This window comes from Zosterops lateralis (genome assembly GCF_965231275.1).
Source record: "Zosterops lateralis genome assembly, chromosome: 2".
In the NCBI taxonomy this organism is placed as follows: domain Eukaryota; kingdom Metazoa; phylum Chordata; class Aves; order Passeriformes; family Zosteropidae; genus Zosterops; species Zosterops lateralis.
In genome coordinates, this window is record NC_139763.1 from 94,097,731 (window position 1) to 94,115,835 (window position 18,105).

An 18,105-nucleotide genomic window follows, 5' to 3' on the forward strand; every position below is an offset into this window, starting at 1 on the left:
ATGCATCATATGCAGAGCTAAAATCCTTCACCCTCCCAACTCACTGCTTATGAAAACTGGTAGACTTATACTGCCCCAGCTAAACACCGAGAAATTAAGGAATTGGGTATTTTAGGTAAGTGGCTGTGTCGGGTCCAGGGCCTCAACTTGTATGATTTCTCCCAAATCCCTGGTGAATCCCTCACTCAGTAGAGACAGACCCATGGTAATGATTCCTGTGAGCCCTGGGGGTCCTGGTGAGCACATGGCACCTGGGAGATCTGCAAACCTTTGGCACACCCTGCAACAAGGTGGTGGGAGGAATATCCCTAGTACAAGTAGCAGGAAGGAGGTCCAGGGAAGTTGCCCAGTAATTACTGGAAAGAAGCAAGTAAGTCAGCCTGTTCAGGTTGAAACAAAAATCTTAATATGGTTAATATGTTAATGGTAGCTTGGGGCTCCTATTCCTCTACCAGCTCATCTTTTTCCAGAACCATACCATATAAGAATGGTTCAGTTGCCCCAGCAGTGAGGGAAAAAAAGCCCCAAAACCCCACAATTTCTTCAAGTCCCATGGCTGGTAACTTCGGTCCAAGCTTGGACAGCTGCCTCTTTTTCTGATCCTGATAAATCCTCAGGGGACAGCCAGACACAGTTCTGTGTCCCCAGGTGCCTTTGCACTTGGTTGGGCTGAAGAACCAGCAGCTTAGGGATTTCCACTTCTTCTCATCCCACCCCATGCCTTTCTTCCTCCAGCACCACCATGGAAATCCAAGCCTGCATTGGCATCCAGTAGATGGAAAGGGAGGGAATGGTGGGAGAGATGCTCAGGGTGCGCAGCAATGGGGAGGGGGTGCTGACGGGAGTCAGGCTCACAGTTCCATTGCAAAGCATCTTTCACATTGTCTAGACACCAGCTGCCAGGTTGCCACGGAAACTCCCCAACTTTGGCTGAGGGAGGGAGCATTGAGGTCTCCAGAGAAATGGGAGTGATGGAGGAAGAGGGTGGGGAGAGAAAAGGGAGGATGTGCCTTGTGAATGTGAGGTGTTAACCCTGTTACAGCTACGTTTGCAAATATTCTTCCATCCTGGAGAACAGGAAAGAAGCAGCTCTCTTTCTTTCTTCCACTGCTGTTTCTTTCCCACATCCATGGATGCAGCCAGACATGGAAGCTGAGAAAAACGACATGCCTACTGCTGACTGTTCATTTATTGCTGCCTATTACCAGTACTTTTATCCCAAACTTCCTGCCTACTGCACCTATACCTGGGCAATTTCAATCCAGCTATGACTGAAAGAAACCCTACCAGAGTCATGAGGTTTTCAGAGAGCAAGATCTCCTTCAGCAAGGCCAGTCCCTTGGCCACTGTCACACTACAAGCAAAGGCAGCTCCAGGGAGGACAGGGTGCTCCCACCAGGCAGCAGTGTCATCTGTCACAGTGCTTCTGTGGGGATGTTCTGTCACACCAGAAAGTGGTGGGCCAGTGGGAGGCTGTGTAGTACAGTGGCCAAAGACAAAGTTGAACGTAAAAGAGCTCCTTCAGGATAAGAGTGCCTTGGTGGCAGAAATTTTACACTGGCATCGAATGGCCTCCTACCAAACATCATCAAAGGTGCTGTGACCTCAGAGGTGTTGTGACCTCAACAGACTTCTACCAAGGTTCCATGGTCTTCACAGCCAGGGAACTTGAAGGGGAGAAATGGGAAGTGACCTGTGCAGTGTCCCCAGCCATCAAGTGGGATCAGAATTGATCTGATGAACAATCAGATGCTCAGCTGATCAACCAGAAGGTCTCCCTTCAGGAGTGGTTCCAAGCTACCAGCCCCTCTATCTCCTGCATTCATTACTTCACCTGAGGAAAACCTTATCAAGTTGTTCTTTACTCCACTTCTCCTCTGGCCCTGTTGATTTCACATAGGTCCTGCAGATCAGAAAGGTAGTCTTTAATTCCTTAAATACCTTATGATTCAAAGAACTTGAATATAGAAGTTTTAACTTCCTTCCAGATGTGGAATACAACTGTTGACAGCTGCTCTTGTATTGGAAAACAGGATGTCCCTATCTCATGCCACAGCACTCTTTTGTGTATCCCATCTTTTCTCCCTTGCAGGTTAAATTCTGGAGGATGGTTTAGAAAGAGAGGGCATATGAAGGGACAGAAGAACAAGGTCTTTTTAAGATACATCCATTTATTCTTTAGCTTCTTTAGAGCAACTGCCCTATGAGACTGTAGGACAGAAATCAGAGGAAAGATAAGAAGAAATGGAAATACCCTGAATAGATATAGGCAAATTGAACCTTACTGAAGTGGCAGATAGTGATTGTTCTACAGCCAGGACATTCCCAGCAAAGTAATTAATTCAGGGAATGAAGCTTACAGCACTTTGAGGATGGAGGTTTGAATTTGGAGAGGCCAAGCAGATGCACAGAGAATAGCACAGCAATGACAGAAGTTTGACAGACAGATCAGGTCCTCAGAGGTCTGCCCATCTCACAGCTCTGCTGAGCAGCCTGGCAAAGGTAGTAGGATCAGTAGGGGGACAAAAATGAACCTGAAACTGTGGCAGACTGCTGGCATTCATGCACTGCTGATCCTGAAATAAAGAGGGTTAAGAAGAGGAAGGAAACATGCAGAGTGGTAGAGCCTTTGAGTTCTCCATCTACAGCTCCCACCTCCTCACAAAGGACTGACTGTGAAGCTCTTCTCCTCCCCTTCCCCAGCAAAACTGGCTGGGGAAAAGAAACTAAAGGAGGAAATCTTCTGTAATTGCGGCAAAATGGTCTAGAAATTCCTTCAGTGCATCCAGAATTAATGTGCTGCTCCTCCCCTCATACTCCTCCCCCTTCAGCTGTCAGTGGCAGGAAAACAAATTGATGCAGCCCTTACTACAAACCATGCTCCCGCCTCCCTTCCCCCAGCCCAAAAGACATGTGCCATTCATAAGCTGCCTGACTGCTGGTCTCCATTATTAAAGCCTAGAAGACTGATAAATTGGGGATTCATGGAGCCTGCAAGCCTCCAACAACCACATTGCCATGGAAACCAGAGGCAGCCTCCATCTCCAGCAGAAATGATATTGATCTAGCTGAAGGCAGGGAATTACAATCAAGGGGAGGATATAAAATGTCTCTTTTTCTTCCCTTTACCATCCTCCCATTTTGAGTTTAAATGAAGGAGAAATTTCATTTAGAGATCATTAGTTTGTTCCCGTCCATCATCATCCACCAAAGCTCTGCAAATTGGATGCTAAAATTAATTAAATGCTGTTGTCAGGCTTTCCACAGCCATCTTCTTTATAATTGCCCCCAGCAGCTGCAACATCAACACCACCAGCTCTTTGCATCAAAGAAATTACTAATATTTCTCAAACGCATGGCTGGCAAACCCATAGAATGCCAACGTGTTTTGTGCAGGATGAAACACAGGCACTCCTCTCCAGAAGGCAGTTTAGGCTTCATGCTGTACCCAGGGAAACTCCTGGAAGCCTTTGCTTTTCATTTCATCAGGAGGAGGCATTTTGAAGTACAAACACTTGTGGGAAAAACCCCATTTAGAGACATCACAGTGGCATTGCTGGTGCAGAGCAATTCTCTCCTCTTCTTGAAATCCCTTATTTGGGATTGTTTCAACAACTGATTTTCTGAGGATGGAAAGATCAGGAGTCACAGCACCTGTCCTGCAAAACTGAGTAGGCAGCTGGACACTTTCCCCAGATCATATAAGGCCAGATGCTCCTGGTTTGACTTAAGGCAAGAGGTTGGGCTGTGTAGTAGTCCCTTCTGCCCCAAGAAATCTCTGTGACCAGAGGTGCGTGAACACTTGCTCAGTAAGTGGTCAGCTCCAGGGAAAAGGAGGTGTAGGGCAGCCCTGAGCCTGGCACTGGCCATTTTCAAAGAGCCAAGCTGTATAGCAGGAAGGAAAGAAGGAAGAAGCTGCCTGGAAAACCTCTCATGAGTGCTCTTATTGCCAGCACCAGTCTTCTCTGTGAAGGTGGCAGCAGCTTGCATCAGCAATTCTGATTTTAATTCAAATTTGGCAAGCACTGTTTTATTTTATTTTTTGACCAGTTTTGAGAGCCATTCCTCCCAGTTGGAGAGGGAGTATTGAGTCTCTGAACTCTCTGAGTGCTGCGCCAAGTGAACCGATGCAGCTGTCCCAGAGTAGCCATCTCGGTTTAATTGGCTTTTCACAATAACAATTCCATCAGGCAGATAATGAATTCAGCCATGACATGAAGGCACTCAGTGGGACAGCTGCAAATTCTGGAGAGACCACCTAGGGGCACAGCCAGGCAGCCCCATGCCCTGTGCACAGACAGCTGTGCCATAGCCGGGATGCACCACCTCTCTGGAGCAGCAGGAATGTTTGGGTTATCAACAGCTCCTCAGTACCATCCACTATGGTGGAAAAAAGTACCTTTACAGGGAGCTAAGACAGCCCTTTGCTGAGCTAGTCTGCAATGACAAGCTTCTCTTCCTCATCAAAGGACATTTTCCTTGGCCCTGACTCAGCTATGGAACCAAGCAGTAGCTGCTCCTCCACCACTTCATGTGCAGCCAAAGTCTGCCATGAAGCCCAGCTCTGCACAGGTCCATGGAAGCTGCCAATTACCACAACTTCCATGTGCAGAGTTTGTATATTTTTGGCCAAGGTGGAGTAGCCCATAATTTTGGCTTGAGCACCGTAATGTTGACAAAAGTGGTCATAAGAATAGGGCCTGCTATGAGGGATGAACTCATCAGGCCTGAGCTGCTCTGACATTGCTCTGAAATTGCACTGAGGCATAGGAAGTGGCACCCCACCATTTTGTGCTCTTATTGTCTCTCCCTGCTGAGTTTATTTGCTATAAAGGTCCTTGGCTTGGGTCTTGCCTGCTGGTCACAGAGCGATGTTGTGAGGTATCCATGTGAATGAACACGTCTCTCTGACTCTTCCTCTCCTGCTGGAGCTGTTCCACTTCCATAAACTATTAAATATTTATTGGGCCAGAGGAAAACATTGACTCCGTAGACCAGTGGTATGGGCACTCATCTGGAATAGGGGAGACCAAATGCCACATCCTGGCTCCAGCAAACAATAAATAATTTATACAAAGTGGGATAGCTCCAGCAGGAGGGATCAAGGGAAAAGGTGTCCAGCAGCCCAATGGCTTGCTTGCAAAGCTCACTGGATTTCAGCTTCCTAGCATAAGGCCCACCCTCTCTTCTGTCCCATTCAGGGGAGGACCTGACCCTCCCATACTAGCTACTCTAAAAGCAGGCAAAGATTTTCTTACTACTTTATTCTACAAATCCCATAATTCCTGGTAATGTTATATACTAAGCTTGGGTTTGAATAATTAAAGGGTTTTTTAATGAAAAAAGATTATCACAGAAGAATTCCAGTCCAGCAGGACTCAGAAACTCTGCATAGTTGCAGTTTGAACTGCAATCAGGCTTAACTCCTCTGTTTAGCAGAACCATGACTATGTGTTTTGCTAGAAATGATGCCAAGAAGTAGTTGCACGCTACACCAGTTAGGAGCACTGGAATTTTCTCCTTCTTCCCTGATGTAAAAACTAGTGACTCCATCCACCTTTCTTGTAGTCATTTGGCTTCAGCAATGAAAAAGCTTTCTATCTTGAGGCACAAAAAAAATTTTCTTTCTCATGTTCTGTCTCTTTATTGTGTGCAGTGAACAGTGCTGGGTTAGTGCCTCTGGAGACCAAAGTCTGCTGCCCAGCAGCAGTGCTGTGCATGTCTTCCCCATGCTTTCCTGGTGGGCCTCAGCTGTGTTTGGGAGAGGTTGTGTCATGGGCAAGAGGTCAAGTTTAGTCCAAACAGGCACCATGCTTGGCCACACTGGTAAGTCTCCCAACAAAAGCCTGGCAATAGTGCTGGGATGGCTTTGTGGAAACATATCTCCAACCCCAAAGATAGGCTTAAAGGCAGGTGCCAAATCTGTTTGCAGTGTTTGAACAGAGTTGAAAGATCAAGGTGACGCTCATGCCTCCTCACTGTTTGGCAGTAAAGAAGTTACCTCCTTTCACCACTTGGATTCCTGGCGTACCAGTTGAACAAGAGACTGTGAATGCAGACAAAGGGCCAGAGAGAATTGCTGCTCCTATGAACTGTAGAAGCCCTACCAAAGATAAACTCACAGTAGCCCTCTGATAAGATCCTATGAATGTGGGGGAGATTTCCATCCCTTCTGACTACAAGGGAAAGCAGAGGACCAATGTTACAAGATTGCACTGAGTGCCTTCCAGGGAGAGAAACATAGAGACCATTTGTGAGCAGATCTAAGATTAAGACTGACTATTTCAACTCACAAATATTCCTGAAGGGGGATAAACCCAAGGCCAGGGTTTGGTCTTTTGTGACATATCCCACCAATGACTGGAGGTTATTCTGAACTGCTTGTGATAGTGAGGCTGAAATCACAGGTGAAATCCAAGCCTTACCTAAGCAACGTGGGATGTCTAAAACTGGAATACATACCTTTTTTTTTTTTTTTTTTTTTTTTTTTTTTTTTTTTCCTAAGCCCACACCCAGTAAGGGAATAGAGTCCCATATTCATTTGAAAACTAGACAGTTATAGCCTTAGTCCACACAAACTTTCATTCACACCTCCCTGTTGGAGACTTGTGTCATTTCCAAATCAATGTGTGCCCCAAGCTTTGAAGAACATCAAAGATGTTTGTAAAAGTACTTGCTACCACCCTAACTTTAAATTACTTTTACTTGATTCCAACTTCCATCTCTTCAAGTGGTTATCAAGTAAAGTCTTTGAAACATTTTTCACAGCTGCTAAGACAGTTTTGTCAAAGTCAGCAGCACTGACAGGAACAGGGGAATGCTCCTGCATAATGGTCACAGCTGTTGTTCCTGCTCTTCCATCCCTTTCCCTGTACCTGCAATGCATTATCAGCTATGGTTCTGTACCACTGCACCCACTTCAGCGTTGGGATTTGGATGCTCTTCCAAATGTCAGAGAGATTTTCTTCTTCATTAAGCCCTGTAGGTTACAGGTAATGTCCAGCTATCATTACTAGCATTACCAATTACTGTGTTTTGCTGAAGGAAGATGGAGAGGTTGAATAGTGTCTTCCACCTTCTGCTTTCTTTCATAATAAAAAAAGGACTCATTTGCTATTGCCTCAAGGTACAGCTGGGGAAGTCTGTGTTCTTTGAACAGTGGATAATTGGGACCTTATGACCTTTATCTAAGACTTATTTGCATGAAGCACTGAGTCTCACTTTTCTGGTCATTAGAGGAATAGCATTTCCTTTGCATCCCTGGACCCTGTCCAGCTTTCCATAGTTCTTTTCCTGACTACACTACAGCCTAGCAAAGGGCAAGTGTCCAAGGTGGACTCCTGACTGCCAGGACTTCCACTGAGATTTTCCATTCTGTTCCAGTGTTCCATGCTGACACTGATGTACCTGTACTGATGCAGAAATAAAAAAAAGAAACATTTGCACAAATCAAGTTCACATTTGGTGATGATATAACCTAGGCTTTTTACATGGTACAGGCCATTAGAGCTAAGGATATGTAAAAGGAACCTTTGGCAGGGAACACATAAGTAGGAAAGATGTCACAGTTCTAGTAAGCTGCAAAAGCAGACCAGACTCTTCTTCAAAGAACAGCAAAGCACATGATAGCAGCCCTTTCCATCATTTTGACTTCCTACACACATCATTTGTAATATCTCATCTATTTTCTGCCTGAAAGATATCCAGAGACAAGAGCTAGGAAGCCCTCCTTTTAATCAAGCTTGCAGCATGAATGTTGTCTTGAGAAATATTGTGCCTAGAAACCTGTTCAAATTGAGCTTGTGTAATATGGTCTTTCACAGGTCTATTGGAGGTCCAGAACTGGAGGTAGAAAATACCCCACAGAACTGATGCAAGTGGCTTGACCTGTAAGCCTTCTGTCACTGCTTACATTTTCCTTGGTTCTCTTGGCCACTGCCCAGTTTCACAGATCATCATACGACTAAATAAAATATTTCAGTAGTGTTCTTACAAAAAGAGCCATTGCAGCTATCAGTGCTCATTCAGTAGCTGTCTGCAAAAAGGGAAGAGATTGGTGTGCATAAGGGCTGGGATGAGGAACAAAACAGAAGAAATAATGCCTCTCTGGAAACTTATAAAAAGTTATAGCTTTTTTTGGACTAATGTGAAGAGTATCTGTCATTCCATCTCATAAAATAGATTTGCAGATTTGAAGGGAGTGCAGAGAAAAGCAACAGAGTTTCTAAAAAGCATGAGAATAATTTAATATAAAAAGCAGTTGAAAGCATTGCTTCTGTTTTCTTCAGGAAAGAGATGAACAGCAAGGGCTGTGATACTCTGCCCTCTGTGCATAAATGCATACTGTATGATGCTATATACCATAATCAAAGGCATGAAGTAGGGCTATCATGAGCTTTTGCTATTTCTGTGACAGAGCACAAGTACAGAAAGATATTTAAGGCAATGGTGGCCAATTTGTCACCAAACTTTATGGCCATTGTACAGCTGGTTGGAGTTGGGAAAGCTGTTGATACTTAGTCAATCAGATCTCTTGTGCGCACACACGCACACACACATATATAATGTGCCATACAACACCACAGTTATATTGGCAACAAAAGAGAGAATACATCATGCTTTATCTGTTAAAGCAAATCTTAGACAGCAGAAGACACGGATGAGTCCAAGCAGCAGAGAAGCAGTTTACCCTAGATCTGCCCAAAGCAGTGCTTTGTGCTGGCCACAGTGAGAAGTACAACAAATGGATATTAGCTCTGTCCTAGCTTGGCAATTTCTGTATTCCTCTACCAGTTTTTTGCCTGGATCCTTGTGAGTGCAACTTCACCATGGCAGAGTCCATGAAATTTCCACAGATTTGAAGTGATCACTACACTGACATTGATAATCCAGTATTAATGCACCTATTAAATCACTCTTGAGGAATGTCTAACTAATCTGACTGTGCTGACCTGGTGAACTTTCCAAATCCTTTCCCTCTGCATGTGGCAGTCATCTGTACCAGGGAGTCAGTATTTCTACTTTTGAATTTCAGCTCCCTAGAGCTGTAAATCCCAGCTGATTCTCTGCAAGCTCATATCTATCTGAAAAGTCCAGCCTACTTGATCCTAGTGTAAAGAGGTGACACTGAAAGTGGTGCAGAGCATTTCTGACAGCTACAACAAACAACCATCACTTAAATTTCATTTTCTGTCTGTCTAGACTGTACACAGGTCTGCTATTTGAGCTCTTTTCAGCAGAAATTTTGTTTTTCATTTATGACATAAAGCCTTCCTCCCATGGAGCATTTTCTGAAGATGATCTCAATGCAGATGCAATGAGCCACTGTGGAAAACACTGTAATGGGAGTGATTTAGAGCAAAATCTAGGTGGAGTTCAACCACTGGTCTTGGCTGTAGAGAGCTGTGTATTAGCATGAGTGACTACTGTACAACATGGCACACACTGTGACACTGGCAGGCACTGCCCTAAACAATGTCACCCATATTTGTGGTTTGGAAGAGCAACAGCTGTAGTTGCCAATGCTAGAAGGGAAAAAAGATTGCTGTCACCTTTCCTATAACTGGCAATACTCACAAAATAAGCCAGTGACTCCAGTAACCTGCCTGGAGTGTCCATGTATTTCTTACTGAGGTTTCAGAAGATCTGGTACCTCTTAGGTATGAAGGAATGATTACCCTGCTCTCCTCAAAAGGCCTTTTCCAGAATTGGTCCACACCTTTTCATCAGTAAATATGTTTAATGTAATCTATGATTATATTAAAAGAGGTCAAGTACTGCTTCCCCACTGACTCACTAGTGCAGTTCCCATCCCTAGAGGCAAGCTGCCTCTCATTAGGAAACAGCAGACCTGAGGCATATATGGGACAAGAGACAGTATTGCACTGCAATAGAAGAGGAAATCCTGCACCTGTGCCAGGTTGTGTGTAGGAAAAGTGTGACATTCCACTTTTCCCACCCTGCTCCTCACACGGCTATTTGCACCAACGCAAACCCTATGAAATAGGCAATGTTTACACCCATGTAGACACAATGCAAAGATTAAAATTTCAGACCAACTGAGGAATAGAGACAGACTTCATACTTAAGCATGTGTCAGGCACCCTAAACTGCATTTATATAGTCTTACTTTGTTGCTGGAGTAGTACTACAGACAAGAAAATGCTGCCATGGTTGCTTAGAGTTGTTCCCTCTGGGGCGGCCATGGGAAGACTACTGTGCTTGCATTGCTTTCCTTGGCTGCCAGGTGTAGCAGCAGAGATAAGCTCCCTTGAAACAGGACTGGCAATGAGGTTGTTTTGCCTCATGCCAGCTACTCGTGGGCCAAGACTGAATTTCCAGGTCACACAGCTGAAATCCTCTTGCATAGTGGAGGCTGCACATTCTGGCTGGCACGAGACAATAGAGAAGTCTCTCTTTCCAAATCTTTATACAGACAGTGCTCCCAAAGTGCAGCAAGCATTGTCCTTCCATCAGTATGGGGACTGAACTGAAAACAAAGAACTGATTCAAGTGTAAACCATGAAAAAGGATCCATGGAGATTTGCTCTCTCTGAGGAAATGAAGGGAAGATTGTGCCTCCCAGTGCTCCTTGCTTGCAGGATACAGGGCCCTGGGGGAACTGCTAGCCTGCTTACATGCAAAGCATTTGTCACCTGGCTGATTTTTCATTTCAGTTGTGAAGCTGCTCCATTGTAAAGCTATTTCATGAAGCAGGAAAAGCATTCTTCATTTCCCAACAAAAGAAGATCCATTTGTTTCCTTAGGCACAATTTACTCTTTCACATTTCTGGGCTTTGTGTTTTTACCTGACAATCTGAGGGTGCTTTGATGTGAGAGCCAACCAAATTTGGAGGTGAGACTTGAAAACTTGTGAAAGTACAAATTGAATCTAACACTGTGTGACATTCACCTCCTCTCCTCCTCAGGAGGACATCATAGCCCATCTTCTTCCATAGTCTGCTGTGCTGAATGCTGATCTCATTTCAAAGCTGCACTACCAGACTCTTTCCAGTGACTTTCATGGAGACTGTCTGGATTTAAGCCAACGCAACCATGATTAGAACAAGTCTCACTTCCTCTTCCATATGTAACATATAAATTCCCCCCACCACTTTTGGATTTTGTCCTGTTGAGTAGGTTGGCATCTAAGGAAGCCTCTCTAAGCGTAATACCAACACCAAAGAGCCTAAAGCTGGATCATAAGAAGAAAACCTACAAATCTAAGTCTTGACAAGGATGCTCAGATGACAAGATGACTTCTTTGCATTCCTGTCATCCACCAAAAGACATGAAGTAGTTTGAGAGACTGTCCTTCATTGCCACTGAACAAATCCCAGTGACTCATTTCATGCCTTACCCAGGCTGGAATCCATCTCTTTTTTTACTTTTAGATACACTGAGGATTGCTTAGGAACTGCCCTACTGCACAGCTGGGAATGCCTTGGGTTCCAAACCAACTACTGTTGGATACAGGATAGTTGTTTGAAGTTGTTTCTTAGGCCATTACCAAAAGACAGATAGAGCATGTAGAACTGAGTAACAAGGAGAGAGGTGAGGGCTGTCAGGGGAACTACTGGCTCGTACAAAAATGCACTCTGTCTTTCCCCCACTCCAAAAATATTAAGCATCAAAAACTGTGCACTTCTCTTTATCTGGTTAGTTATTCCTTTCCCCACACCCTGTCTTTTTCTGTCCTGCCCATAGATAAAGGCAAAAATCTCCCCTGGTTATGAATTAAATGCCCTTGTCTTTTGTTTATGCTCACACCAGGGCAGGTATCCACAGATAGCATGATACAGCCATTGTAGTAAAATCCAAGGCAGATGAACACCACCACCCCAAAGCAGCACGGCCGGCATGCCCCAGGGTAGTAGCAGCCAAGCATGCCATGGCAACCAGCCAACCAATGACACTGGCCAGGAGCCAATTTGATTTATTTTTGGCAGCCTGACACTGCACACTACTGTTCCAGTCTTCGATCACAGAAACGGTAAGAGGTGACCTTTGAAGGCCAAGGGGACAGATGAAGCTGAAAGAGGATCTGTCCCTGGGCTGGAGGAGCACTGAAGTGGCAGATGTCCCCACTTTCATGAATGACCACTGCAGTCACACCAGCAACCACCAGTGCTGTGTTTGCTGGGGGAAGACTGGGAGAAAGGTTGAGACTTGGCAAATGTGTTTAAGTCTATGGAAAGAGTAAGCAACAAGAGAGATAGAGAGGTTTAAAGATATGAGAGAGTAATAGGATGAAGATGGTAAAAGGAAAACACAGGCTTTCTGTCAGGAAATATTTCCTATCTGTGGGTATTTTTGTACTGTGATGATGCTTTTCAGAGGAATATCCTTCAAGAAGGAAGCAGCTTCCTATAATTGTGGACATTGTGCTATAAGAGTGTATTGCAGAGCACAGCCTGGAATCCTCAGAGGGGTGTGCAAGGAGATCTATTTAATCTTTTTTGCATTTCTTTCTTGGATGACTCTGAGGTCACTTAGCCAGCTGTTCAGGTTTGTGGCTGGAAGGCTGATATCATACTGGAATAGGAATTCAAGAAAAATCTATATTCATTAACATTTTAAAGAGGCTATCAGCTTGACTCTGGCCACGCACCTTCCATGTTTGCTTTCTGCAAACATTGCTAAGCTTGAGTGTTGCTGCATGCATACTGAGTAAGTACAAATGGATGCACATACTGGTCTTGAACACTCGGTCACTGAAAACTCATTTTTAAATATATATTTGATTGCAGATTTTCCAGCTTGCTCTGTTGGCTAGATGTTTACATAAGTAATAGTATCATGTGCAAATGCATATTAAATTGTGCATTTTAAATGGCCACTTCAAATGATGTGTCCATGAATGGTTGGCCACTTCAAATTATGTTAAAACCACCAAGAGTATGGGGAGGATATCTGAAAATTATTCAGAATATTGCGTAGAAATAAACCGTTTTTTCATGAGTGGTGACTCAAAACAGGTAAAATAAATGAAAATTAAAATCAAATAGCTTGCTACTATAAATGTCCTACCTCTATCTATTAGAGCAGGTTAATCTGAATAAAAATGGAATGTCAATTCAAAGACTAATCATTCTTGTTTAGGAATAAGGCATCCAGGTCTTAAATAATAGGGAACTAGCATCCATTACCATGTGTACAGAGGACCCCAAAACACTGATTCACCTTGCCCTATTCTTACCACTGATGTTTATACCTTTGCCCAAGTATAAAATCAACACAAGTACAGCATGCAACATAGAAAATTATACTTCACTAATCACATGGCATTTATGTTGCCACTTAACTCATCATATAATGTAAGAACAAACGGCTGGAGACCTGGACAACAAAATCAAACACGGACAACTCAATTTCAAGGCTTATTTCTCAAAACTTCTAAATAAGCAGAAGTAAAACCAGCAACCTTTTGTAGTTGTGTACAATCAGTTCAGACTCATGCTCTTGAAGGCTGCTCCCCTTGCCCATCCCTTAAATCACAAACGTCCTGCATGAGCTCCTCTCCAAGTATTTAATCTGTCCTTTTGGATATCTGTTCTTCCCTATCTGTCCATTTTTGTTGGGCATGAATAGAGTTGCCTGAAGCCCCAGGTTTGCCATGAGGCATGGAAGCCTAACCGGAGAGTGGGAGCTGCAATTTGCAGAGAAGTTGTGGGCCAAATGAAATTATGGAGAAACATCTGTAAGTACAAGACTGGGTGCTGAGGCTCTCTAAAATTTACATCAGGCTGTTTATGAACATCAAAGTGATATGCAACATTTTCCCCCAACAAGCTAATGAATGCAGGCTACCCTGTACAACAGAGCATTTCATGAATGTGAAGGCCAGTTTTGCTTGGTCCTGCCTCTTAATTGAGTTTCACATGAAGCCTACCTCCAATGTTACTTTTTCTTTTTTCTATTTATGCTCTATTTCTTTGATAAAATAAGAATGGTCAAGAAAAAAAGAGAGAAAAATATCCTCAGATCTTTGATGCATTTTCTACTCATCTCAGTATCACAATTTATAATCAATTTCTCTTTCTGGTTTGTAAACATTATAAGCTTGTCAAAAAATGTCCACTTCTTTTGTAAACATTATAGGTTAGTCAAAAAATGTCCTCTCAAAACTCTTCACCCCTTCCCAGGGAAAGTGGTCAACCAGACTTCCACACCATCAACAGTGAGGAATTGAAAATACCTCCTAGAGTGATTTTTGGTATTCAACTCTCTCTTCTGTCCTCCCTCATTGAGCTGTCAGGCCCCTTAAGCTCTCCTTTCCCTGGCTGATTCCCTTGCTACTCATGTTTGAATTAGCCGACATGTCCAAAAGCTTCATGTAAGTTTGCCTGGCATGGGTTACTCCAAGTAGAAACCATACAAGTATGGGTATGGATGAAACTATAAGCACTGCTGATAATAAGATGTTCCTGACTAGGATGTGCTTGTGCTAAGAATCTCATCCATACACAAGCAGATGGAAGAAAGACCCTTTTGACTCCAGGGCCATCCCACCAGCAAGGTCTCCTGCAGAATAAGAGACCTTTTGTTTTATGAGATTTTCAGCTAAAGTTGAAAGCCTCCAGTGACCTGGCCAAGTTTTTCCACTGGAACTTGTCTGGGTTGGGTGACTGAAAAGGTTCATCACGGTCTTTAGGACATGCAGAGCCTGGGGAGCTCTCCCTCAAAGCCTCCCAGCTGGCAGACACTCTCCTGCCACCATGGAATAAAGGGCTGATGGCACCTCCATCTAGAGGAATAGGAACCTCAGCAGGAGCTGTGGTATTCCCAAAAGATTATTGGAAGCAGGAAAGAGGGTATTAAGCAAGAAATTAATCTCCCCCACTCCTAAAAACTGGCAAGGGGATTCCCTTGTTTACTCTGGATCTGATCCCCACACCAGCTCTTGCTCCCAGGAGAGCGAGGCAGGTATCCATTTCTGGAGAGGCACTCACTCACTCACTCACTCACTCACTCACTCACTCACTCACCTGTCTTCTCTTCGGTTTGGCTGCTCTCCACTGTCTCCATTTGGGGTTGCGCTGTTGCCTTGGCAGTAGCATCCTCTGCGGCAGGGGTGGTGGTGGCAGTGGTGTCAGCAGCAGGCACGTCGGCTTGTTTAGGCTCCTCTTTGTCTTGGGCTTCGTCAGCCTTCAAGGACGGCGAGTTATCAGTGGAAGCTTTAGTGGCACTTTCCCTTTCGGGGGCAGCGGCGGGCTTTTCCTCCGAGGATGCGGCGGGAGTGGCAGCCTGTGGGGCCGGCTGCTCTGAGCCCGTGTCGGCGGCTCCATCTCCTTTTTTCTCCTCCGCTGGCGCGCTGCTGTCTTTGCTGCCCTCCTCCTGCTGGGCACTGTCAGCGCCGGCCGCTTCTGAGGCAGCGGGAGCGTCGCTCTCTTTGTTCTCGGCCGCTCCGCCGGCAGGGCCTTCCTCCTTCTTGTCGGCGGCATCAGTCTCAGATGCTGGGGCATCTCCCTTCTTCTCCCCCTTGAGCTTTTTCCTTGTTATGTGTCCGCGGAAGCTGGCCTGGATTTTGGTGGCTGCCTTATGAGCTTTATCTTCTGGTTTGATGCCATCTTGCTCGATCTTTTGGTCTCCGTCCTCATTCTTTTCAACCTTTGAAGAAGAACAAGGGAGGAGGGCAAAGGAGAAAAGAGGAAGATAAGTCAAGATTTCTTCATGTGTAGCAGATGCTCTAATTTTATTGAGAATATCCCACATTCCCTTCCTGCTAACGAGTGAAAAGTTTCAAAACAGCCTTTTCATTTGGTATGGGTTTGGAGCCAGGTGGCCCTGATTTTATCCTAAGGCTGGACAGACAAAGGTCTCCAGCCAAACCTCCAGCCAGAGGTTTGTAAAAGAAATTTAAAGCCCCCCATCATCTCTGTCAGCAATGCTGAGAGCATCTTGGCTGTGTGGAAAGGCTTTTGCCAGCTGGGTTGTCTCTATTCCCGTGATTTATTTTCCCATTCATTTTGAAATAAACCAATTTTTTCCCCCTACTCGTTTTCAAAACACTCTCCTGAGGGAGATTTTCACAGTCCTTCCAAATCCACCTCTGCTTTCAAGTCGGTGTTTCTTTTTAATGACACCTTGTTTCACAGGTGTGTGACTCTAATGACACCAGGTGCTTTGTCATTTATAGCTTTTTGGCTCGGGATTGCCAACAGAGAACAGGATTGCTGCCCTCCCTTGCAGCAGTTCTGTGCTGCCACACGGACACACACAGATATTCACAGGATGTACTCCTCACAAATACCCTGCCCACAAGCCCTCCAAGAGCTTTGCCTTTGCTCTCCTCTCATGGTTTTACTGACGGATTAATGGGCAGATTAATATCACTCTTTCCAATTTCAGCTGACTGTTATTATTTCTTTGGCTATTGGGGGGAATTCAGCCTTATAACAAAGAACAGGCATTCCTCATGTTTTTTAGACTTAAATCATGCATTGAAGTCTTAAATGGGACCAAAACAGAGTCTGTGCCTCACGCTGGTCTGCTGCAGAGAGATAATGCTTAGCTTATAAACCTTTCCTGAATCTACAGGACAGACCACGCTTCACCCCAATAATTTAGCAGCCCTTGGGCAAGTAACAGCTCAGCTGTATATTGATGAAAGGACACTGTTCTATTAATAGTCCCACTGGGAAGCATTCAAAAGACCTATGTGGAATCAGAGCCACTGGTCTCTTTGCTGTCTGCACCTGGTTTCCATCCCTGGCTCAGGTCACAAAACAAAGAAAACAAGCTGACTGGAAAAGATAGAAGCATTTACTCCTGTGTGGGAGGAGAGAACCTCTCCTTTGGCCATTGCAACCAAGATGTGCCATCTGAGAAAAGGCTCTGGACCAGAAGAGCAGAGAGAAGGGACAACCTACAAACACGGTCAACAAAAGTGTGGCAGGAAGAAGGGAGGAGAAGCCACTGCAACGTGCTGATGTGCCACTGGAAACACCCTGCCTGTGGAGAGGGGAAAGAAGAGTGGCCACAGCAGCAGCAGTTCCTGGGAAACAGATTGGAAGTGATCATTTCCACAGCACAAGACAGGGTCCAGCACACGTGGGAGTGATGCTCAGCCAGGGAACCAACCTGGTGTCCACCACCATGCCAGAGATGGTACCTCCTATGTCCCACTGGGTCCCCAGTGAGCACAGATCCCTCACCCTAGCATTGGTGATGACCCATCCTTCCTTCAGTGGGTATGGTGGCTAAGGAGTGAGCAGCCCCAAATCATCAAGGCAAAGAGCCACCCCACACAGCTGTGCAGGGATGTGGATGGGTCTGTATAGGGCAGGAAATGAGATGGAGGGGGCACAGGATGCTTATGTCGGCGGGTGCTTATGTAAAGGCTATGAATGAATATGTAAATGGAATTAATACACATAATTCTGCACGAGGAGCTTTTGTACTTCTGACCATGCCCAGGGATAAAATGGTTGTTGCACCAATCACAGGGTGAACATTATGTCTACACCTCCCCAAGTGCAATAAATGACACAGTATGGAAAGTGGGTTTTCGTGTTTGTCACAGCTTGTCAGAGAGCAGGTGATGGTTATGTGCAAAGATGATACAGGCACCAGCAGGCTGCAACCACTCATGTCTTGCATAGCTAGCTCAACACTGTTATTCAGCATCTGGGTAAGCTTTTCAGCCTACTTCAGCACAAGGAGGCGGAAACAAATTGGAAGTACATTTAAACTACTCAGATAGTGCAGAGCTCCACACAGGCTCATCCATCCTGTTCCTTAGACAAGTTTTGCAGCTTGCAGTAAGTCCGGTGTTGCTGTGGCAACCTAAGTGCTTATACCTGAACTAGCTGTTTAAGGAGATCTTGGATATGCCAGCATTACACTGTAGCCACAGCAACGTGAAAATAGACTGGTACTCCTTCAGAGAACTGTATAATACCTAGATGCTGTAGCTTTGACTTCTTCTCCCCAAGGACTGAGGCTAGTCTCAAACAGCAGCAAGACTGGGAGACTGGAAAGACAATTTAGACATAACTAGAAGGCCTTAAGGGTTCAATCCCCATGCCTGATTCCTGCAAAACCATTAGTGAATGTGACAAAATTATTAATCCCTGGAGAAACAAGACAAACATTGATGGAAGG

At 44.8% G+C, this 18,105-nt stretch overlaps 1 protein-coding gene across 1 annotated transcript in view; it reads right to left on the minus strand.

The window, feature by feature from the left end:
* Window positions 1–18,105, minus strand: part of GAP43 (growth associated protein 43) — a 52,705-nt gene that overhangs the window by 6,790 nt on the left and 27,810 nt on the right. Inside the window, exon 2 of the mRNA XM_083854969.1 lies at window positions 14,988–15,609. Coding sequence (XP_083711095.1) covers window positions 14,988–15,609 — 622 coding nt within the window. The remainder of the gene's footprint in view (window positions 1–14,987; window positions 15,610–18,105) is intronic.